This window comes from Planococcus citri, chromosome 1 (genome assembly GCF_950023065.1).
Source record: "Planococcus citri chromosome 1, ihPlaCitr1.1, whole genome shotgun sequence".
Taxonomy (NCBI): Eukaryota; Metazoa; Arthropoda; class Insecta; order Hemiptera; family Pseudococcidae; genus Planococcus; species Planococcus citri.
The window spans coordinates 66022637-66046913 of record NC_088677.1 but is presented as its reverse complement, the minus strand read 5'-3'; the positions used below and the strand labels follow the sequence as shown (position 1 = coordinate 66046913).

General features: G+C 34.7%; 7 protein-coding genes across 7 annotated transcripts; 3 read left to right on the top strand and 4 right to left on the bottom strand.

Moving 5' to 3' along the window:
- The first annotated feature begins 2066 nt into the window (after positions 1–2066).
- On the top strand, positions 2067–4563 carry LOC135833392 (deoxyribodipyrimidine photo-lyase-like). The gene is made up of 9 exons (XM_065347175.1): positions 2067–2455; positions 2525–2651; positions 2722–2847; positions 2917–3119; positions 3202–3360; positions 3438–3636; positions 3710–3902; positions 3967–4208; positions 4324–4563. Exons 1-9 carry the CDS (start codon positions 2201–2203, stop codon positions 4464–4466), a joined length of 1647 nt encoding a protein of 548 aa, XP_065203247.1. The 5' UTR covers positions 2067–2200; the 3' UTR covers positions 4467–4563.
- nmdyn-D7 lies at positions 4235–6454 on the bottom strand. Its single transcript, XM_065347188.1, has 9 exons — positions 6300–6454; positions 6127–6234; positions 5891–6057; positions 5667–5828; positions 5283–5602; positions 5081–5214; positions 4893–5003; positions 4712–4819; positions 4235–4645 (listed from the first exon to the last, which is right to left on the bottom strand). The coding sequence occupies exons 1-9, from the start codon at positions 6300–6302 to the stop codon at positions 4616–4618; spliced, it is 1143 nt and encodes a 380-aa protein (XP_065203260.1). The 5' UTR covers positions 6303–6454; the 3' UTR covers positions 4235–4615.
- A 173-nt stretch (positions 6455–6627) lies between these two features.
- On the top strand, positions 6628–8405 carry LOC135833399 (uncharacterized). The gene is made up of 8 exons (XM_065347190.1): positions 6628–6786; positions 6849–7033; positions 7101–7152; positions 7217–7347; positions 7418–7570; positions 7643–7790; positions 7863–7978; positions 8051–8405. The coding sequence occupies exons 1-8, from the start codon at positions 6768–6770 to the stop codon at positions 8246–8248; spliced, it is 1002 nt and encodes a 333-aa protein (XP_065203262.1). The 5' UTR covers positions 6628–6767; the 3' UTR covers positions 8249–8405.
- Positions 8406–8487: 82 nt separating this feature from the next.
- On the bottom strand, positions 8488–9963 carry LOC135833391 (uncharacterized). Its single transcript, XM_065347174.1, has 6 exons — positions 9733–9963; positions 9353–9647; positions 9152–9281; positions 8955–9084; positions 8816–8869; positions 8488–8744 (listed from the first exon to the last, which is right to left on the bottom strand). Exons 1-6 carry the CDS (start codon positions 9745–9747, stop codon positions 8586–8588), a joined length of 783 nt encoding a protein of 260 aa, XP_065203246.1. The 5' UTR covers positions 9748–9963; the 3' UTR covers positions 8488–8585.
- Positions 9964–10355: 392 nt separating this feature from the next.
- LOC135836015 (uncharacterized) lies at positions 10356–15596 on the bottom strand. The gene has a single exon (XM_065350575.1). The coding sequence runs from the start codon at positions 15594–15596 to the stop codon at positions 10356–10358; it is 5241 nt and encodes a 1746-aa protein (XP_065206647.1).
- Positions 15597–16134: 538 nt separating this feature from the next.
- On the top strand, positions 16135–19203 carry RabGGTa (Rab geranylgeranyltransferase subunit alpha). Its single transcript, XM_065347171.1, has 10 exons — positions 16135–16500; positions 16567–16677; positions 16746–16864; positions 16931–17121; positions 17186–17383; positions 17460–17698; positions 17779–17992; positions 18059–18175; positions 18258–18448; positions 18536–19203. Exons 1-10 carry the CDS (start codon positions 16498–16500, stop codon positions 18764–18766), a joined length of 1614 nt encoding a protein of 537 aa, XP_065203243.1. The 5' UTR covers positions 16135–16497; the 3' UTR covers positions 18767–19203.
- A 46-nt stretch (positions 19204–19249) lies between these two features.
- LOC135833390 (deubiquitinase OTUD6B) lies at positions 19250–20928 on the bottom strand. Its single transcript, XM_065347173.1, has 5 exons — positions 20747–20928; positions 20523–20659; positions 20173–20444; positions 19881–20100; positions 19250–19814 (listed from the first exon to the last, which is right to left on the bottom strand). Exons 1-5 carry the CDS (start codon positions 20817–20819, stop codon positions 19614–19616), a joined length of 903 nt encoding a protein of 300 aa, XP_065203245.1. The 5' UTR covers positions 20820–20928; the 3' UTR covers positions 19250–19613.
- Positions 20929–24277: the final 3349 nt, after the last annotated feature.

Genomic DNA, 24277 nt, shown 5'->3' with positions numbered 1-24277 from the left:
ACTCATAATTTTACTCGAAAAAATTAGGTCAGCAAATTTTCAGTCATTACCCCACTCCCCCCCCCAAAAAAAAAACTTCAGTTTTTTCTGTCAGATTTACTTATTTTCGCGACATTGAATTCGCATTCAAGTATCCGAACCTGAGAAAAAACCAGGAGGGGAATGATTCAAAAAGAGCTAGGAGGGGGTAAAATTTTGAGTGTACCATTAGGTAATATTAATTTAATTAAAAATTTATTTAAATGAAGATGAATTAAATTATTATAAAGATACGTTTATAATGTAGTTATGTAATTAAAATTTAATTGAAAATTTTTTATTATAAATGTAATTGAAATTTTCAATTTAAAATACCTACTTGGTTTTGGCGATCGAGTCCAGAAGATGTACCTAATTCACTGATTGATTGATCGCTGATTTATTAAAATATTAAATTATGGTTGATCTCAACTTGTAAATTATCAAAGATATGATTCTCAACATTTGATTGCTGTCGTCACCATTAGCTGAAGTAATGCTGTTCCAGAGATTATGTTATGATCCTCATTCATCATCAAAATTTATATTGTTTATTTATTTGTGTCGACTCTAGATTGTATTTTTATGTATCTAGACCTACTCATTTTCTTTTTACGAGTAATAGTGGGTACTAATCGAGTTCTTTTATTTTGGAGAGACTACCCTTTTCATTAAGAAAACGTACCCATCTGGTCACTGAGCTGAAATGCTGATTTTAATTTGATTCCAGAATTACAAATATGTTTAAGTTGAACATTCATGTATCCTGTTTTATTGCTAAGTTGTACTTTACGCACAATGCATTCAAAATAGAAGAACCAATCAAGAAAGCTTAGGTATTGCTACAACTGATGCGAGTTTTACTTTACCCTACCTACTGACCCTACAGAACGCCAGGCGAACCTATCTAGCACTAGGTATGAATTATGAAACCGTTTATACAGCTTGTGACGCCAAAGTTGTTTTTCCGTACGGAGTTATGCATTTTTACTGCCAATTATTAATTTATTAGCTGCTTATGTATGTATGCATTGTGATCTGATCATGTGGTCTATTCGATTTGTTTTATGCATTTTGTCTTTTTATATGATCTTATGATCTGAGGCTGCTGTTCAGGAGAACTAGATCATTGATGTTATTCAGTTAGTTACTGACAATAAGAGATAGTTATTTGTTCTCAAGTGGCAATTATTTCCTATTTGTGAAATTATGGTTATCCTGTGAAGCTCAAGCTAGCGACTACGACTAGATGCAGTAGTACTAATCCTCATATTGTGATGTACAAATTAAATTCATCCTCTATTATTAGTAAATATTCTTGTTTTACACTTTTGTGAATAATCTTGGTTGGACAAGACTTGTACATATATTTGTGTCATTTTTTCTGATGTTTTGTCATGTCTTTTACTTTTACTTACTTTTTTGTTTTCAAAACTTGTAGACTACCTACCTATCAATTTCTTTGTAATTTTCAAATTGTGATATTCATGAATATTATAATGACTTGATTGAGTTCAAACTGAACTTTTTGACTTTATTATTTCACGATTTTCGTTTATTTGCACGAGATCTCAGTTAATTATGTCAGCTTAAGCCATCAAGTGGTGTCAAGTGTGCCTTTTGGCTAGAGTATTCACGGAGGTAGTTAACTAGTTACTAGTAGTTTGACTAAATAAAATGCATTGGAGCCTGAGGAGAGGATCTTTTTTTTTTGAAAAAAAAAAAATTCAAGTGACTAAGTGCGTGAAAGCAAAACAACATTATTTTAATTTATTTTTATTTCATGTGAGCATGTGACTAGTGATGAGAAAGCGATTTTTTTACTCCCTAATTTTGCCTTTTGGTCGGACGTCGGAGAAAGGAAAAGGAAAATGATATGGCCCGAGCGGAAACATTTTAAAATTCATAATTTGAAAAAAAAACATTGTTTTTGGTAAATTTTAATTAAAATTCCCTGGAAATTATGGCGGGAGGAGAGGATTAAAACTACGATACATTTTGAAAAATTTGCGAGGCAACACTGAATTTGCTTTTTTTTTTTAGTTTTATTTTTTTTCTTGTGTGTGAATTGTGTGATAAATGATAAAGTTTTGATTTGATTCGTTCATATTTTTAAAATTAAAACTAGCGTGTAATTTATCCTTTATTTGTGAATAATTTCATATCTGACGATCGATATTTTATGCCAATAACCGTTCTTAGAAAACTAGACGTTAAATTATTCATTTCCCAGCCATTTCTGCGTACCATTTCATCACAGGTTATCAAAATGTCCAGTAAAAGGAAAACGGCGGGAACGTCTAATCAAAGTATTAAGAAATTTTTAAAGACCGATTCATCAGAAGAAAGTAAATCAGAAGTTCCTGATACTTCGAGCTCCAAAGAATTGAAGAGTTTCGATGCATTTATGGAGAAAATCGAATCAGATAGAGCTAAGGTATCGTACCTCACTGTTGTAAGTTTCACTCAACCACGTAATATCGATGATTGAATATTACTCTTTCAGGCTGCAAGTTCTATTATGGAGTTCAAATTCAACAAAAAAAGAGCTAGGGTACTTTCTTCTGCTACTGATTTCCCAGACTGGGGTACCGGAGTAATTTATTGGATGTTCAGGGACCAAAGAATACAAGGTAACTATGGTTACAATGTTATTTCTTAGTGCAAATATCTTCTCATTTATGAATGCTTTTTTTTGTGCAGATAATTGGGCTCTATTGTACGCTCAAAAGCTTGCTATCAAGAATGAAGTTCCTTTACACGTATGTTTTTGCAGACTTCCTAAATTTTTGGACGCTACAATACGCCACTTTGATTTTATTTTCAAAGGTATAAAATCGTTTAAATTTGTATTCCGTTTTTGGTACAGATCGATTTTTACGTATTGTTCATTTCTAGGCTTGCAAGAATCTGAAATCGAATGTAAAAAATTGGATATTCAATTTCATTTCTTAATCGGTTGCGGAGCTGATATCTTACCGGAATTTGTTGAAAAAAATAAACTCGGAGCGGTGGTTATCGATTTCTGTCCTCTTAGGTTACCTCAAACATGGGCTGAACAGTTGACCAAAACATTACCGAAAGATGTCCCTCTAATACAAGTAAACAAAGTCGCTTTTTGAGAAAAAAGTGAATAATCGTTCATGCGTTTCATTACTTTAATTAATCAAAGTCTGATTACAGATCGATGCTCATAATGTGGTCCCTTGTTGGCACGCTTCTGATAAAAAAGAATACGCAGCTCGTACAATTCGTTCAAAAATAAATAACAAACTCGGTGAATTTCTGACAGATTATCCTCCAGTAGTAAAACATCCTTTTAAATCGTCATTCAAAGCTGAAGTAAGTTTGGGAATGCAATTTACGTTGAATTCATTTGTCCATATTTACGAATAAATTTGATTTTCAATTCTTTACAGTCCATCGATTGGAGCAAAGCAGGCGAAAGTCTCGAAGTGGACAGATCTGTAGGTCCTGTTACTACTTTTACTCCAGGATACAATGCTGGAATGAAAAATTTATACGAATTTGTCTCATCTCGTGTCAAAATTTACGATGATGCACGTAACGATCCGACTAAAGGAGCTTTAAGCAACATTTCACCCTGGCTGCATTTCGGTGAGTATTGTGAATCTTTTTGAAATCGATTTGATTTAGTATCACAGTTATTCGATATGGATACGTTCTACAGGTCAAATTTCTCCTCAAAGATGCGCCCTAAGTGCAAAAAAATTCGCCTCAAAGTACAAAAAAAGTGCTGAAGCGTTTTGCGAAGAATTAGTCGTACGACGAGAACTGTCTGAAAATTTCTGTTACTATAACAAAAACTACGATTCAATCGAAGGAGCTGAAAATTGGGCTAGAACAACTTTGAATGATCACAGGTGAGTCGAATCGTATTGAGAAAGAAAAATGATTTCGTTTCCTTTAATATTAGTTCCGTTTTAGGAAAGATAAACGAGAAAAGGTCTACACCAAGGAGCAACTAGAACAAAGCAAGACACACGATCTCTTATGGAATGCAGCTCAAAAACAGATGGTGGTTGAAGGCAAAATGCACGGATTTTTACGAATGTATTGGGCTAAGAAAATATTGGAATGGACTAAAAGTCCAGAGGAGGCGTTAGAGATCTCAATTTATTTAAATGATAAATACAGTATGGATGGTAGAGATCCGAACGGTTATGTTGGTAAGATTAGTACACTACATTCGTTGAAAAAATAATTTTATTTATAAAAATTATACAAATTTTTTGGCTACAAAATTGGAAGGACGATACATGATAAGATTTTTATTCGTTTTAGGTTGCATGTGGTCCATTTGTGGAACCCATGATCAAGGATGGCGTGAAAGAGCAGTCTTTGGAAAAATCAGGTACATGAACTATGACGGTTGCAAGAGAAAATTCGATGTTTTAGAATTCATCAGGCGTTACAAGAATAAGTGACCTAAGGTCATCGTTAATTTTTAATAATTCAGTATTTTTATAGATTCGTGTTGTTTGTGAGTCATTTTTTTTATCGATGAAACATGTTTTTTTTAAATACTCGTTCATTATTAATTTGCTTCATCCAATCAATCACCGTTCTTGAAGCTTCAAGAGATTTTTTTGAAGAAGAATTCAACCTAAGGACAAATTTTATGGTCAAGATTCTGTTTTTTCAACCTCAGAAAAAAAAACTTAAAACTTACTTCTAAAGGACAATCTTCCACTAAATCAGTAACATGAATGGCATTTTGAGCACAATTTTTACCAAATCGAGCTCGAATAGTATCTGGTCTGAGTTCTTTCGCCAACTCCTGAAATGAAGTTTGAAAATTTGTACCTTGCGGTGGAGACTATAAAATAGTAATTTCTGCATGATTTATTTACCGGATCGAATGGTCCAGCTAATTTACGAAATTCTGAATGAGAATTTTTCTCAAAACGACCTCTCACTTCCATGGCCACGCAAGGACTAGAACATAATTCACTAACCATGTTCTGAAACAAAAAATTTATCTAGTTAATCAAGTGTTCGATAATTTTCAAAATGGATTCAAAATTGAAAATATATTTACTTGGTATTCAGTTACGACGTATTTATAAACTTCGTGAAACTGTTCAGCTTGTTCTGTACTCAACATGACCATAAATACGCCACTAATTTGGTAACCAGCTTCCTCAATAGTCATCATTATTTGTCCAATTTTGGCTAAAAAAAAAATCATAATTTTAATCCATTAATAACTTAGAAAAATCGAGTGTACGAAAAATATCTACCTTCTTTCACAGTATGAGGTTTAATAACACAGCAAAACGACTCATCGAAAGATGCCACTGGAGGTAAATAATCGTACGGCGATTCTTTCGGACTGAATAAAAGTAAAGCGTCTCTGTGAGCGTTTTCCGCCGAAGTAGATACATATATTCCATTACGTATTTTATCTGCACCGAATCGAGCTCTCAGAGCGTCAGATCCAGAAGCAATTATATTTTTCGGATCTTCCGGACCTGCCAAATCTAATAAACGTATCACAGAATTCTCATTCAAGACCTGAAAGCAAAGTACAGGGCCACTGGTCACATGCTCGATCAATGGCCTATGATTTTATGCACTACAATAAGAATGGCATCAACAGAAGATGAGCAGTGACAACCCCTTACGTAAGAATAGACTGATCTTCGTAATCTTCGAATATTGTGTTTGCCAAGGATTCTGGCAGTTGAACCATTTTCAAGTTGATGATTTTAAAATTACTCGATTCCAAAAGCTGCAATACTTCTCCTTTTCTATGCATTAGATCAGGTTTTATAAAACCACAAGATCTGGAACAAAATGAAGGGTTAATAGGAGCAAAAACCACGACGTCAGAGAACGAAGAACTTACTTTTGAGAAGTAATTTCAACTTTTTTACGAGTGTACGAATCAGCATAATCTTTGATGGTGATTAGTCTCGAACATATTCGTAAAGAGGCTCCGATATAAAAATCATCGATGGTAAAATTCCCACATTTGGTGCGTTTCAAAAACAGCCGATGTTTGAGTAAATCGTACTGAAAAAATAGGTACTTATTTTAGCACAGTTCTTGTAGAGTTTGGGTGAAGATATGTTAAATATTTACCAGTTCAACGGTTTCATCGCTTGGGTAAAAGAATAAATTGAATTTCCAATTGACAGATGAGAAGGTATCTTTCCATTCGGCGGAGAATGTCAAACGGTCATTGGAATCCTGCAGGAAACATATCAAAATGAGTACAAAATCAGGCAAAAATTACTGGATAAAAATGTACTTACCATTGAAGCGAACTTGGTATTGAAATTAATGCAATCATAAGGTAATTAGGTATTATTTTTGAAACAAATTTCATAATTAACTGCAGTTGAATAATTTATTTACCGGTTGATATGACAACAGGTTGCAGAGTTGTTATGATTCGAATCGCCGAATCGGTTATAGGATGTCAACAACCGGAAACCGGATGAAATTCAGAATCAGAAAATAACGCAAAGTAACGCGAAAATAACGTTAAAGTGAAAAAACCAGCGATCTCATTGGTTGATTTTAAATCAACAATCGATAATCGAAATAACCGGTTATCTGAAAATTTTGAATATCCGGTTGTTTGTACACATCACGGAGAAAAACGGATTGATTAGAAATGAAAAATTTGAATTTTCTGTTGCCGAATGATTAAAAAAGTACCGGAAACACCGGAAACTACGTTAAATTGATAAAATAATCGTTTTACTTCAAAAATCAACATGGATACAATCAGCACGAGTAAGAATCTATTACTCTTCTCACATTTTTTGTACATTTCTAATAATCCAATGTTTCTACAGAAAGGAAACAGCTCAATGATAAATTTAACAAAGTGTTCAACAAATTCAGCATGAAAGACTTCAAGGAACACATTCTAGATTTTTTCGAAACCTTATCTTGGAGCACAATAGAAAAAGCAATATTGAAGTTCAATCTGTCAAAACGGATGCCAGATATTGCCAAAATACTGTTAGAATATACCAAAGTAAGTGATACTTCAAATGGCTCAATTTTCTCTTAATCTATTTTGATAAAGTATTGTATTGTTACAGGATTATTCTGATGAAGAATTACAAAACTTGTACTATAATTTAGTTACGTTGGGTAAGGCGATTATTTGACCTAATGCTTTGTTTTTTTGATTTTAATATCGTACTTCATTGTGTAGATCTAGTCTTACATAACAGCAGAAGGCAATGGACCGCTGTTCTAATGAAACAGGGTACGAATCCTGATCGTGTTGACGAAAGAAGTACAGACGAAATTGCCAAAGAATTTCGCAGAGAAGGTTTAAATGTGGTTCGTAAAAAACATCGTGATTAGTATCACAAGACTTGTACAATCATTAAATTTCGAATGAATTTTCCAGAGAATGAATATCCAATTGGAAGAAAACATTTTATGGATTGTGTTAGTACTCATACGACGAGGCAGACATTCAGCGCCTTACTTTATTGGTCGTCATACTTCTCGTCCTTATTTATTTTATTCGCCGAAAAATCTCAATCCAGATGTTCTAAAGGTAAAATATTCAAGTGAAAGAATCAAAGAAATTAAAAGAATGTATCATTAAGACAGATTTTGTATTTTTCAGACTTTGGTATCTGGATTTGGATACAGGGATCATAAAATCTGTAAATTAAACGGAAAGAATATTTCGTCTTTAGTTACAATGCTCAATGGACAACGAAAAGCCGCTGTAAAGAGAGCAGAAACTGATTTAGTTTTGAAAAACACTGTTGGTAAGTTGAAAGTCGATAGAAGTATCGAAGAGTCAATGTGATCAATTTATATTCCTGTTTTCTTTTTTTTAGCTGATTGTGTGCGATTATCGCAAGGACTGGATTTTTGTCAGGATAAAGTACGCTCAGTGCATGCCCATCAAATGCTGGGAGAAGAATCATTTAAATTGGAAACTTTTACTGTCAAGGTGGGTTAATTTTCGTACGATATTTGATTGAGTAGATTTTCTCAGTGAATTATTTCGCTATGTATTTAACAGGCCGATAACGAATGGAGAGGTTTGAGAACAGTACCGGAAGCTGAAGATGTACAAGTCAATATGAGTTTGCAAATAAAATCGAAAAATATTCGACAAACAATCGATGAGATGATTACAGCGGGAATTATTCAGCAGCCATATCCGGTTTGGGTTAAAGAATTTTTAACGTCAGGAAAAAATGTGATAAATATGGCCTAATAGAATTTGTAATTTTTTTCTCGTTTGTATATTCCGAGTGCGATTTAAGGCACTGTTTTCATTTTGTATTATTTTAATATCGTGTATACCGGTTTTATATTCATACTTTTCATGATATAATATTTTTATAAATACAGTTTTTAAACTTTTTCATGAATACTTCGTTTCGTTTTTGTTATCATTTCGAAACTTAAGAAAAGTATAAAAGTAACAATATCAATTAAAACGCTAAGAACAACTCGAACGTAACGATTTTTATTCTTTATAAATAATTATACATAAAAACGAGTTTTCTTAACATAATACCGTACAAAACTAAAATAAGCACAAAAACAAATTAATTCAAGATCATTTTAAATTGTTTCTCATTGAGAGCATTGCGCGTGAGAATACCTCGTTCAGCTAAATGAGTGATGATAGGAAACACATTGAGATCATCTACTTCGTACCATTGATCTGTTTCGTCTTCACTGTTCAAAGATTTCTGGATAATTTCCTAGATTTAATTAACGTTTTTAATAAGCAGTTGAAATTAAGAGGAATGATTGTACGAATGGAAAAACTTACTCCGATTACTTCTTTAATTTCTTCGTCTGGGTATAACGTTTCGAGTATGGTTTTCTGCGAGCAAAAACGTCATTCAATATACACAGGAAAAGATACACTACAATAATCATTTGATCCTATTACCCATAACAATACTTACCAAATCTTGTTTACATTCCTTGTATTCTCGATTCACTTCATTTTCTATCAGAGATAGCTCTTGCGAAGCTTGATTCGGGCTTACTAAAGAATCGTTCATATCTTCTAGAAACTGTTTACTTTTGGACAAGCTGAAAGAAAATCACACTCAATCAAGAGGAAGTTCAGATTTGACCATATCTGTCAAATAATACTCACAATTCGATATATTTTTCGTTTTTATTATTGGTATTTTCCAAACGTTCGAGAAGTTTTTGACAATTAGCTGTTTCTTCCAGTAATTTTCCTGGGATGCTTAGTACAGCGTCTCCTTTATATCGTGGAAATTCTATAAAAATACACGAAGATTAGAGCGAAATAAGATGTGACACAATACGATACCGTACTTCAATCTCTTACCATAATCCTTGGACTTTTTGATAGCTTTTGTCAATTCGCTGACAGTTCTGGTTTTATTCTCCAATAACGCTTCTAGTTCACGCAGAACGACTGTTTTCTCATTATTGAGAGTCATAAACGAAGGTTGAACGGTGGATTTACGAAGTACCGATTGTATTTCCTTCAATATTTCTTTCATTTCATCGTACAAGTTTTCAAAGATTTGCTCGACGTCTTCGTTGTCGTTCGGGTATTGGATTGCTTCGGCAGGTTGGATTGTACTTATTTCACTCATGGTTTCCAAATAATTAGTGTCCTGTTGAATAATAATGTTTAGAGAATTCAAAAAGGCAAGGTTATCAAATATTTCTTTCGACAGAAGACAGAAGTTGTCAACTTACTCGAGTACTGTTCATGATTGGATGCGTACGCAAAATACAACAGATTCTTCAGGTCAAAACTTTTTTCAATACATGTTCTAGTCTTTATTTCAATAATGATATATCGTTCATGAACTCGTCAAATTTTTTCAATTATATAGAAAGTTTTGTAGACAAAATAAAAAAGCTGGAAAAAGCTCAAAAAACGCGCAAGATTTTTGAATTTTGAACTTTGGATTTGGAAAATGTTTACGTTTTTGGCTTTTAATATCATCAATAAGCAGCAGGCATTATTTACTGATTCGTTTCCAAATGAAGGGAAATTTGACTTTTTTTGAATCGTTTTAAAATTTTATCTTTCTTGTCGTGCGAGAACAATCACACGAGCAAATTGATGAATTAATTATCGAAAACGGCGAAAATAAATGAATAAATACGCGAACATTTTAACGGTTTTATTTCAACTAAAAAACGTATAAAAAACGTTATGTACATAACTTAAGACTAGGGTATAGTAACGCTATCTATGCTCTCTTCGAGACACTTCCAGCAAAAAAAGAAAAAAAAGTTGATAAAAGAAGGGAAAATCCTTCTGAACATCGTGAAAACGATTTAAATTAATTATTACGACTAAATAATAAATTCTAGTCGTCGTTGTCGTCGGAGATTTCCTCTACGGTGATGATGGGATCGTCCCAATCATCCTTCGGTTCATCGAATTCGTTTATGGCCGCTTCCGGTGGAGTAATATTCTCTTCCGGCGGCACTTCGTCATTATCTACGTCGTCTGATGTTGGCTGCGGTTCGGAATCAGGAATCTGCGCTGCAGCTAATTCAACAGGACAGAGATCACTGATCGGACGAATAATTACTCCATTTTTTGTACGGAGTTTGGCGCTTCGGACTTCGTTATCTTGGCTGTATACAAGTTCGACGATTCTAGCTAGGGACCAGTTGTTTCGTTTACGTAACGCGTCTACGATAATGACAACGTCACCTACGCTTGGCGGCTGTTTCGTAGTGGCTTTTGGGAATTTTGCATTCGGTGAAAATCCCCGTTCTCGAAGATGTTGCAGGTAAGCTGTTCTCCAAACAGCCCAAAATCGATTAGTTATTTCATTGCTCTGTTTAAAGAGCTTGATCGTATGCGCTGCGGCTGGCGTTGCGTTTGCTTCAGCTTGCTCTGGTATATCGTTGACGGTGAAATATGATTTCAAAAAGTGATTCGGCGTTATTATCTCGTCTAGATCGTTCTTAACAACGTAGGTTAGCGGACGATCATTCAAAGTGGCAGCTATTTCAGCTAATGCTGTACGTAGCAACGATTCGGATAATGCAACGTTATGGAACGTTTTCAGCAACGAATTCTTCATTAATGCGACCATCCTTTCATAAACACCACCCATCCATGGGGAATGGGCTGGGATGAATTTCCATGACCATTCATGGGTAAAGATGATATCGAATGCTTGCTTCACAGCTTTGAATTGTGGCGCATTATCTGATAATATCAGCTTCGGTGTCGAATGGCGAGCAATAATACGGCGAAGTCCCAAACAGATCTCCTCTGTGGACATATTGAGAAGCAATTCTGCGTCAATACCTCGAATTACGAGATCCGTTGCAAGTAAAACGTAGCGTTTTTCTTTATTGACATAAAGAGGACCAAATGTGTCAATTCCAACGTTGGTAAATGGCGATTCGAATGCTTGTAGGCGAAATTCGGGTAAGTCGGATATCTGCGGCTGTACGTAAGGTCGAGTAGTGAAACGTTTACACTTTTTGCATTGTTGAATGGCGTTGTAAACCGAGCGACGACCATCAGGTAACCAATACGTACGTCGAAGCGAATTTAAAACAAAATTTGTGCCGGCATGGAACGCTGATTCATGGTGAAATTTAAACAATAAAAGAACGAACCGTGAGTCTTTCATTTTTGGCAACAGGATCGGACATTTTTCCTTCATTGACAGTGGCGCATATTTGAAACGTCCTGAGCATCTAATCAACCCAGTTTTTTCATCCAGGTAAGCGTTATATTTCGTAATGAGCGGATGCGGCTTTTTCGTACGTAAACAGGTGAGTAAATCTTGATAACAACGTTGCTGTTCAAATTTCAACCATAGATTTCGAACGCTATATAATGAACCTCCATTTGGAAAGATGTTTTTTGGCAAACGTGTATTATTGGCGATAAATTTCACGAAGTATGACGTATATCGAAGTAAATGCGAATATGACTCGAAATCTGCTGGATTTATATCGAACGGATAAACGTAAAGCGGCGGCGTTGCGTCAGTGTTAGTGGTAAGTACAGTCCTTGGTTCTTCGATCGTAATCACATCTAGCTCAGGTGTAAGTTCGAATGGTAAAGTTGTACAGTCGTTTGATCGTTTTAACCAGTCAGTTGGACCATTAAACCAACAAGAGTTCAACAATTCGTCAACTAACATTCCCCTGGTTGGTATATCGGCTGGATTTTCTTTTCCAGGAATGAAATTTTTGATAACGTTCGGAATGTTGCGTATTTCATCAATTCGGCGTTGAATAAAAACAGGAAGTATTTTACTTGTAAGTATCCAAGTGAGAACGCATTTGGAATCGGACCAAAGTACTTGAGTATCGATTTTGAACGGTAGTGAGTCGCGTACGAATTGTAAAGCTTTCATACCCATGTAAGCTGCGATTAATTCCAACTTTGGAATATCAGTAAGTTTAGCCAACTTCGTTCTTGAAAACAGCAAATGTGACGTGATATTTTCTTCGGTTTTGCATGATAAATACACAACACATGCACAAGCTTTGGCCGAAGCATCGACAAATACATGTAAACAGTAGTGATTCTTATCACTATCGTGTGAAACGTTCTGATAACGCGGCATTGTTTGTTTTGCTGCAGTTTGAAGTTCGGTGAATATCAAATTACATTCATTACAATGGTCTTCGGATAATTTATCGTCCCAGTTGTAAGTGGAATGGAGTTCGCGTAAGAATATCTTCGCCTTGATCGATATTGGTGTCCAGTAACCACAGGGATCGAAAAATTGAGCGACAGTACTCAAAACAGTGCGTAAAGTGATAACTTCAGGTATTTTAATTTGTTTCAGATGAAAAACGTCTTCGTATTGGTTCCACACTAAACCAAGTACCGAAATTGATGCTGATTTTTCCGGTTGAGTGAATACATCGCGAAGTTGATTATCGTTTGTTGACCATTGACGTAAATTCATTGAGCATCGTTTAAATACTTCGACGGCAAAATGATAATATTTTTTGGCAATCTCAGCTGATTTATACCCAGTGATGAAATTATCTACGTATCTATCTCGTTCCATTTGTTCTGTGAACTCGTTTTTGTTATTTTTCAGGTGATAACGGACTGTTGCGTTGAGGAGAAACGGACTAGCGATGATACCAAATACTACGCAGAGGAATCGCAGTATTCGAAGGTTTTTTCCACTTGCAGGAAGTTTATAATCGTGTAGCCATAGAAATCTGACAAAATCTCGATCAAGTGCGTGTATAATCAACTGATGAAAGGCTTTTTCGATATCACTCAATATAACAATGCGGTACAGACGAAATCGAATTAAAATTTCACATCCATGACTAAGTAAATTCGTACCTTTGTAAATTGCGTCATTGATACTCTGTTTGTTTTTTGATTTCGCCGATCCATCGAATACAATTCTTTGCGTCGTAGATTTATCAGGTGTGAAAACGGCGTGATGAGGTAAATAGTACGTTTGCGTTGTTTTCATATCAATACCAGTGACTTCTTCAACGTAACCGGCATCTAAGTGTTTCTGTATATTAGCGTTGTATTCGTTGAACGATTCAGGAGTAAATTTGTTTTGTAACGACCGTAAACGACCAATTGCTAAGCCAAAATTGTCTTCCAACGGTGGTGGATATTGTCTCCATGGGAAACGAATCTGATAACGATTATTTACGAGTTGAATATTATCGTAGAATTGTTTTAATGCGTTTTCTTCTTCTTGAATACTCGTAAGCGGCATATCTTTTATCCCAATGGATTCGAGATCGCAAAGTTCTTTTACAGCTCGAACTGGTGACATTTGAAACAGTATTGACTTGTTGTTGCGTTTTTGATCGTGCTGACGACCAACCAAAATAAACCCAAATGGCGTTTTGCACATGTGTAATCCATCAGCGACTGTAATTTTCGTTTCAGGTTGTAGAAAATCGTAAAAGTAATCGCTTCCCAACAGCAATTCGACAGGGTACTTTTCCCCTTGGTTGACAAATTGTTTATCTTGGTATTCTGTATTCATTCGTTTGAATTCATCGATATTGAATAATTGAACAAATTGAGGTAAGTTGGGAGCTGTATCTGCGACTATATTAAGATGAAAATCGGCGTTATTTGTCACGATAAACGAGGTGGTGGCGGATGAAAACGTAACAGGTGATTCGTGATGAAAAACATTAATTGGAATCGACTTGAATTTTGATAATTCTAAACCGATGCGACGTGCAGCTTTCTCGGAAATATACGTTTCATTACTTCCATTATCGAATAGTGTTCGTATTTGATAGCGACGGTTGTTTTTCGGATTTATTATTGTCAATATTGCAGTGCAATGAGCACCTTGATGCGTCTGAATAAAGGAATTCATGCGTGTGTGTGGTGTTCCGTTGTCAGGTTTCTCTTCTGGCTTACCAGAACCATCTTTTTGTTCAGGTTTTTCGAGTGGCATTTCTGGGAACTGGCGAAGACACAACGAAGAGTGATGGCTTTTCACCTGTTTGCAATAATAACACGTTGTATTGCGATTACATTGCGCCTTCGTGTGATTTTTATTCAGGCAAATATGACAGCGATTTTTTAATAAAGATCGACGTGCTGTGACTGTGGTATGTACGGTGCATTCGGCCGAGTAATGCTGTTGATTGCAATATACACAATACGGTGGCGACTTCGGTTTTTCTGTTTTTTCAGCGTTTTTATTATTGTATGCTTTCGATGTTGCGTTCGAAGTAACTAAAGCTGCGGTAGTCGAGTGCGGTTTTGTTGATGGAGACAAACCCTGCGCAGTTGCAGCTGCCTGAAGCCCACAACGTAGTTTTACATGTAATCCGATTTCTCTCTGGAAATCTTTAATTGTTGGTTTGGTCTTTCCGCAAACCTGATGAACTAACCAATTCGGATATTTGAAATAAATTTTATCTTTCAATGGCGGGAACAGATCGAGGTTTTGACCATGGGATTCGAGAGCTGTGAGCAAACCTTCAATATCATAGTAAGTTGAACGTAAACTTGCATTCGTGTTTGTAGCTTTCGGTAAGTTTTCCAATTTAGCGTAGAGTGCGCCGATAACTTCCTCTTTGTCGTGGTATTGTATGTCTAATTCGTTAAGCGCTAGATCATAATTACTATCGGTTAGATCGAGGGTCTCGATGATTTTAAGCGGTTCACCTAAACAGTGCCTTTTTAGGTGTTGTAACTTTTCTGACTTTGGAATCGGGAGTTCGTCGTATTTCAAGTGGAATGATTTAATGAAACTGGAGTACAGTGTTATATCACCGGAAAAGGGGGTGATTTCCATTTCAGGTATGCGTCGAGAATAATCGTTAGATGATTTTGGCGGTTTGGTATCGCCAGTTGATCGTCCAGCATCCATCAAGATTCGTTTAACTGTTGGAATTACTCGTTTAGCTCGAATTATCGACGGCATAGCATCAGCGAAATTATAAGTTGGTTTATCTTTACTTCTAGTAGAAGTAACACGGCAATTTTCTACCTCTTCTAGATCGACGGTGAGTTGCTCGAATGCCATTTGAAGCGAGTTGGTATCGACTGGTGATGCGTTGATTTGCGTGAACACAAGATCGGTGGATTCGTTTAGGCTTTTCAGCCACATTTCAAATTCTTGTGCCTTTGCATCCATTTGAATTTTAAAGCGAAAGCGATTAGCGAACAGCGATTTGCGAATTGCGAATAGCGATTTTGCCACGTGCAGTGAGCGTGTGAAAGCGAACTTGTTTTTTAAATAAAAAAACAATTAAAAATGCGACTTTGAATTAAGCGGATCGTGATTCTCTGCTACCATGTCGTGCGAGAACAATCACACGAGCAAATTGATGAATTAATTATCGAAAACGGCGAAAATAAATGAATAAATACGCGAACATTTTAACGGTTTTATTTCAACTAAAAAACGTATAAAAAACGTTATGTACATAACTTAAGACTAGGGTATAGTAACGCTATCTATGCTCTCTTCGAGACATTTCTTATCAATCATCCAGTCCCAGAAATTTTTCTGAATGATGCGTCGACCGTATATAATGGACGAATAATTCAAATCGCAGGAAATGACGGCCACATTTTGGATGCAGAATCCTGGAAACGTTCTGCACATGCGCCAAACATGATGCTTACGGCACTGGTGGAGAGAGAGACGGTTCCCTGGTTCAGCCCATGTTCAACGAGTAAACCGTCTCTCTCTCCACCAGCACCGTAAGCGTCTTGTTTGGCGCATGAGCAGAAGGTTTCCAGGATTCTGCATCCAAAATCTAGCCGTCACATTTTGTCATTTTTTCACCGTTGAATTATTCGTCCATTATATACGGTCGACGGAATGATGAAATATTGAAGTTTTTGGTTTAAAATTTAGTCAATTTTTGTGCTGATCACTTCCTATGTTATAAGTAAAGAACGAGGGATCATTTTACATTCATCGCAGCAGCTACATTCCACACAAATTGTTTCTATTTTGTTGTCAGTATTCAGTGATCGAAGAACTAATCAACATCATCAAAATGGTAAATTTCTATTATCTAATTTTAGACATTCGTAAAGATATGCTAAATACTTACTTTATTCTACAGCACGGTCGACTCAAGGTACGAACCACTGCTGAAATGCAGGCCATCACCAAGAAAAAAGAGCAAGAAAAAGCGAAATATTACAAATCTCAAATGGAGAAAATATTTGCCAAGGTATAATCAATGAGAAAATTATCTATAAATTCGTCGAATTTCAATAACATAATTATACATATTTTTAGAGAAAAGAGCAACAATTAGATGAAGAAATGTTGACATTGACTGCCGAAGTTGTAGCTATGAATCCGGATGTGGCTACATTATGGAACATACGTCGTGAATCCTTGCTAAAGATGAAAGAGTACGTTGCTTGCTGCATAAGCTACGATCACCTTGAATGAAATTCTAATCCAAAGTTTTCCTACAGTACCATAGAAGATATAAATGCAGTAGTTGAGAAAGAATTAAAATTAACCGAAACCGGACTTCGAGTTAATCCAAAATCATATTGTGCTTGGCATCACAGATGTTGGGTTTTAGATCAATACGCTGAAAAACCTAATTGGGAACGTGAATTGCAACTTTGTACGAAATATTTGGAGCTGGATGAGAGAAATTGTAAGTATTGATACACTGATTTGTAGATCCATTTATTGAAAATTAATGTACGGATGTTTTCCAGTTCATTGTTGGGATTATCGAAGATACGTAGTAGATCACCACTCGGCTGAATTGATTAAGGAGTTGAACTACAGTGAACAAAAATTGATATCGAATTTTTCGAACTATTCTGCGTGGCATTACCGAAGTAAACTCATACCTCGAATTTATTGCGCTTTCGAACGCGAGAAATTAGTTGAAAATGATATCTATCGACAAGGTAGGCGCCGAAATTATGTAAAACTCGAGAACTCCTAGTCAACAGATTTAATCATATTAAAACGTATATTTTACAGAGGTATCTTTAGTCGAAAATGCTGTTTATACCGACCCCAATGATCAGAGTGCTTGGTTCTATCATCGTTGGTTACTTGGCCATATAACCAATTCTGTGAGAATAATTCAAGCCGGAATTGATGCATCAAATTCTCTGTGTTGGGTCGCTATTCATCCTACTACTCCTGGAATTACTGTTCAGGGCTTTGGGAACGATAAATGGGAATATTTAAACGAAGATAAATTTTCCAATATACTAGTACGATTCATTATCGAATATTTTCACCTAAAACACAAGTACGAGTATGTTGATTAATTTTTTGATTTTTCATTGCATAGGTGAAGAAAGTGACCAATCTGAAGCCTAGTGAAAAAAATAAAGTCACATTGTTTCATAACGATAACGAAGTAGATTCGGTAGATTTCAACCAAGATAAGATTATCTGCAGAAGCGCTGACTTTAGACCTGTACTTAGTGATACGGAGAAAAATTATTTAAAACAGCAGTTAGACTCTTATAAACAATTAGTTCAACTCGAACCTCAGAATAAATGTGAGCTGAAGATAATCTTGAACTATACATATGAAAAGGGATCATCATAGATGTATATTTTTTCAGGGGCGTTACTAGCCATGAACTTGATTAAAGAAAAACTCGGCGAGGAAGTTGATATTGACACGTTAGAAAAATTAAAATCCATCGATAAACTGCGCGCCAATTATTATTCAGATTTCGGTAAGTATGATTCGAATATTTCAGTTTACTTCTAAAACATCTTGATAATAATCTATTTTTGTTTTTTTTTTGTTTTTTGCAGTTAGTCGCTTAGTAATGGAACGAAAATTGAGCTCAATCAACGATTGGAGTGGTAGTTTCGTTGCTGGGAGCATATCCCTTACAGCATTTTACCATAGTTATTATTTTACTCATTTTCAAGAAGTTGATTTGAGTGATAATCCGCTCGGAGATGGACTAATCGAAAAACTATCCGTTTTGTTTTCTTGCAAAGTAATTTGATTTGATTATTTTTTCCGAGTTTTTTCTTTACAAAATTACAAATACGAATGACGAATTAATAACGAACGTTTCTTTCAGGTATTGAAATTGAGAAATTGCAAGATAACTTCAATCGATTCTTTTCCTGCCTTGAAAAATCTTCGTATATTAGATTTAAGTAATAATCCAATTTATTGTGATACACCACCAGCGGGCTTATCAAACTGTGATTCATTAGAAGAATTCATCTGTGATCAAATTTCTATAACTTCGTCGGTTGTCTCACGGATCACGTCAAGTTGTAAGGTTCCTCAAAGTGAAAGCACCTGAGTTCTGAGGGCTCTCTTATCCGAATTTGAATAATTTTACAGTACACTTACTAAATAACAACCACGATCAAGTTTTGCAGAAGGACATCCATTAGGGAAAACCGTTCAATTATTGCTATGTACTTATTTTTAAGGGATTATTTATTTTGTTCAACTGTCAATAAATCTTGTGCATCAATCACGAAGCTGAGACTATGAGTCGGTATTTCAGCAGGTTATGGGTCCAGTATGCTGACACTGCATCCTGGGCCCATAACCTGTTGGAAATACTGCTTTCAAATGGAAAATCGATTCAAAAATTCGTCGTCATATTGCTTCCAGAATTTGAACGCTTTCCAAGCAACTGGGAATGTTATTTTTTTGTAGCACGAAATAATCATGTTTTCGTATGTATTTTGTAACATACTTGTTGTCAATTACAATTTCATTTTACTAAAAGTGTCTCGAGTAATTTATTCTGTTTCAAAAAAATAATAATTCATCGTTAACTACAAATTTATATATTTCTTGAAAAAATAAATAAATAAATAGTGGCGCGATAAAAAAAATGCAAGAAACGAAACAAAAATACGGAATTAATTAACATTTCGTAATTCACAAATACATTATAAGTAACAAAAACCGTTAACAATATAAAACGTTAACATATTGTTGCATAATTATTGTAACGTGAACTAAAATCCTTTATCGCCATTTCGTAATTTGCAAAAAAAAAGCAAACTGGTACTTTCATATCGAATATTTAAACATTGCAGTACGCCTAATAAATAATTAATTAAAATTCTAAGATTTATAAATAAAAATTTCCAGTTCATGTGACTAGTACGCGATCGAATGTTATTTCCATTTCAGCTAAATTCGTCTTCATTTTCATCTTTGAACTGAGTTACCGAATTGTAATGTTCGCCTAATCCGTACATGTGTCTGTGGTAGGTTAATGTAACAGCAGACGATCCATTCGATTCGTATTCATTTCCAACGACAACGGCAGGACCTTTAGCTTGAATAACTTCGATAGGACGTTTCAAAACATGGGAAAGTGCACGTAGCTAGCGAAGAAAGTAAAATTACTGAAATGTTCAAGATATAGGTGATCGAAAGCCGATGATAATTACCTCAATTTCTCCTCCCCAGGCAGTGGTGTCGGCTACTTGATCACAGTATTCGCTGTACTGGGACTCGGTTAGCATATTTCCGGTATCTGGATGGCTTAAATATGGAAGAAAATCTACTCTATTTTCGCGAAGAAAGCTAGCAGTACTTGAACGTAATTCCAATAAAGTGGGACTTTTACCGTCCAATTCTTTGACACGGTGAATTATGGCGTTATAAAGACTACGCAGAAAGAAATTCATAAACACAATATCAATATAATAATTTAAATGTTTATGGCAAAATTCAACTCACCAGTTACCATCCGATGGTATTTCACATATCATTAAACCTTTCTCCTTTAATAGACGTTTGATTTCTTCCGTTTCTAAATGACGAGCGCCATTCAGATTAGTTTGATCTTGCTCTAAAATACGTAATTCGCGATCTTTAAGCTGAGTAGTTTTACGATTGCGTCTTTTCTGAGCTTTACTAATTCTTTGCGACTGCGAAGCTCCGTTAATAGCTAAATTTTCCATATCTTCGGAAATATCATCGCCGTTTTGTGATTTATCGTCCATGTCGTTCTGTCGCACAAACACAACATGGTGAAGTTGGTACTAAATTTATAACGAACGATGAAAATATTATTTATATTAATGTACCTTTGATTTAAATGCAGCAATTTCATCCTCTTGTCTTTTAATGGTTTCGGCTTCCAAACGAGCTATCTCTTCGGTAACTTCTTTCTTACGTTTTTTATCTCCTTTCGATGCGGATTTCTTTAATGCTTGAAGTTTACCTACGGTAAGAAAGTTCAACTAAAAAGCTCATCTGCGATCGATAATTATTAAGGACACAGGATCGAGCAATTAGCGGCAGAGGTTACCTTGTAGCTCCTTTTTTTCTTTTCGGTGTCGTTGTAAAAGTTCTTCGTAATCTTCTTCGGCATTGTTCTCCATTGCAAATACAACTTTTTATCGCGATTATTTCTAAAGTTTTCGGAAAAAATCGAGAATTTTCAAGCTTTTTTGATTATTTTGGACAACGAAGTCAAAAAAATTTCAACAACTGAAGTCAGCTGGCATTGAATTGAAAGTGGTGCAATTCGTAGACATTTTGAATTTTTGAGCAGAATTAGAATTGTTTGAAATACCTACATTTTAATTTCAAAAACTGTGTTATTAGATGATTATTCTCAAGTTTGAATATTATTACAGGTATCTGAATTAATATTATTTGAAAGTGCCACATTTTTTAGTCACAATGGGAAAAAATGGCTGGAAAACTTGAAAATATAAGCCTTCTTAATTTTGCATTCAGTTTTTCATTTTTTTTAAAAAATAATTTTCATTTTCCCCTGTCCAATTTTCCTCACTGTGGTCGCGTAGGAAAGGAAAAGTGAAAGTTTTGATTACCAGATTACCTAGATATTTACATGTTTCGACATTTCCTCACTGGTGAACTCGTCAAAACTCAAAAGTCAAGTCAAAACTCAACTCAAAACTCAAAACTGGTACTTACCTAAAATAAACTTGAAAAGCCCTCGAAATTCTAAATAATTCTAAGGTAATGGTGTTGTTCTGTTGTTCCAACTTATAGATCATTCCTTTATTTTTCTTTCAGTAACAAGGAAAGTATAGTATCCCCCTCGGCAGTCCAATACAGAACAGAAGTTTTTGAACCGGACAAAGGAAAATCAAAGAGCAATGCAGGACCCTAAAATTCACCATCAGCCAAGATTTCGGGTACTAAATTCGATTTCCGGTTTTTGGCGAATTTTTTAAAAATCAAATTTTGGCCAAAAATGAAAAAAAATTAAATTCAAAACTTTACCAAATGGAGCTATACTTACCTAGACAGCAGAAATTGGTTAGTTTTAGTGATTAGTACTTTGTGGTCTTTTCGTTTGTTTGTTTCATTGTTTGAATCTTTTATTCCTCAGGCCTCTATAGTTAGTACCCTATTTTCGACCTCCCGAATCCATTGGTGATGGTTTCGAAACGCTTTGAAGCCTTCAGCGGATCTTGATTCTTTCATTTCTTTTCTAAAAGAAGTAATTACTGAAGAAAATTTTAAATTTGAACCGACACAAAAAGATCTTGAAAATATATGCCTAAAATTGATCAAATGAATCACAAAGGTGGTAAATCCAAATTTATATGTGATGTGAATTTCATTTCCACCCTACCTACTTACAGAGTTTTTTCAAAAGCTGGAGAAACCTAAAATCCGCTGGAGGATCCAATAAAACGGTTTGAAACCATCACCAACCAACTCGAAATGTCGGAAATAAGGTACAAACCAAATTTCAACTTTCTTGGTCAATTGGGTAATATTTTAATTTTTTTTCATATCTGGCTCGAATTTGAATTTTCAAAAATTCGCCAATCGCTAAACTAAGTAATTTCGGCCCATGAAACTTTGGTTAGTGGTGTATTTTGGGTTTGTCTACCGATTCCATTTTGTACAGTTCAAAAATTTTTGAAGCTTCATAAGATTGAGAGAAATTCATGAAAATTGAGCCGAAAGAACAGCAGTTGCAAAATCAAATTTTTCAGGAAGGTGGGTTCAATTTTTTCATAAATCCTGCAGTGTTCTGCGCTAAGAGTATCATTAATTCATTATTAATGAAGATGAGAAGAAAAATAAAAAATGAAATGTGATCCAAAATCACTCATTAAGTAAATTAGTGACAAGGTGAATAATGAGAAGTGAATTTAATCTTCATAATCGAAGTGTTTTTCTTTTCAATTCCATTATTCTACGAGTTTATCTTTATTTTCAATTTTTTACTTTTCACTTCAAGTAGGAGCTCAGTTGAGGATAGAGAAATGATTTTAGACAACTTAAAGCAACACATCTGCCTAAATAAATCAGTAAATCAGATTCAAACGCATATTTAATAGGTACGTATTTTCAAAGGTAAGTACTGACTTCAATTTTTTTACCTACTCTGAAAAATCTAAAACATAACTTAGGAGAAAGTTGATTTCATTGCCATTTGACTAGGTAGGTATGTTTTTTACGCGGATTCTCGAAAATCTGTTTTTTTTTGTTTGGGTGTTTGGAATTACATGATTATTACACCCATCGTATGAGGTTTTATATCGAGTTCGTAAGATTCAGTTTTTTTATTAGATCTAAGAATTTTTTGATTTCAGAAGGTTTGTCTGGTATGAATAGGGATCTTTCATTTATTTGTAGAGATACTCTGTGTTGATGTAAGGAGGGGCAGTGAAATAGTAATTGTTGGACAGATAGAAGTTCTGACAGGCAGAACTGGCATATGGGTTTTGCTGCCCTTTCATAAATGTAATTGTGGGTGATTTTTGTGTGGCCAATTCTCAACGATTTTGAATCTATTTTTTAAAAGCTTTTTAGATTCCAATCACACACTTTCAATAGGTACCTAAACTCTTCTTTCTTCAAGTATAAACTCACTAAAATCAAAAATCCATTTTCAAAACTCACTAGGTAAGGTATCTTAACAGATTCTTGTGGATTTTAAATCTGCCAAAATCCAAATTCTCAATAACCTGTAAAAATCCGCGTAAAACTAAAAGACATTTTGTTCATTGAGAAGTGAAAGTGAAGACTAGGGTGGGTGGTCTTCGACTTTTTTTTTTGAAAAATGGAAGATAAAAGGATTCGATAAAAACTTGGAAAAATTTTGGATCCATAACTTGAACAGTCACCTTTCTACCGCGGAGTTTCAAATTATTTTAGAATTTTCATTGAAAATCACTTTATATTATATCCACTTGGAAGTAAAAACACCATTTTTGAATTTTTTCTCGCTATCAAACCAATGTGAGATTAAGTTATTTACAGCTTACCTACCTAAAAATGACAAATGAATGAGACTCATTCATCAACAAGGTAATTAATTAATTATTCTTGTGCTAGTGCTTAGTTTCGTTTTGTTGATTTCAGTTCTCGAAAAACATCATGAAAAAGGACATCTACACAATTCAAATTTGAGTAGGTACTTTTAAAGTTACTGAACAGTGCAAGATAATAAAAATAATATAATCAATAATTAATCATTTTACGTAGGTACTAGGTAGATTGCTTTTCAAAATTTCAATATTCAAAATTCAAATTTAAGTCGGTTCAATAATCAATAAACGTAGCAGTTCTGTTTCAATTTTCAATTTATAGTTTTGTTTTTTGTTTCAATTTTTTAGTCAAAAACTAATTTACTTCAAATTTGTCATGAAAAATCTATGACTATGAGTTATGACTATGAATAATTATGAATAATGTAATTCATTATTTATTATTATCATTTTTTAATTTTTATTGTTGGCTAAAGCTGAAGACGTGTTTTCCGTGTTTTTAAAAACCCTTTCGAGTTTTTTTCTCTCCAATGTGTAATGAAATTCAAATTTCAGGAAAATAAAACGATTAATTATTT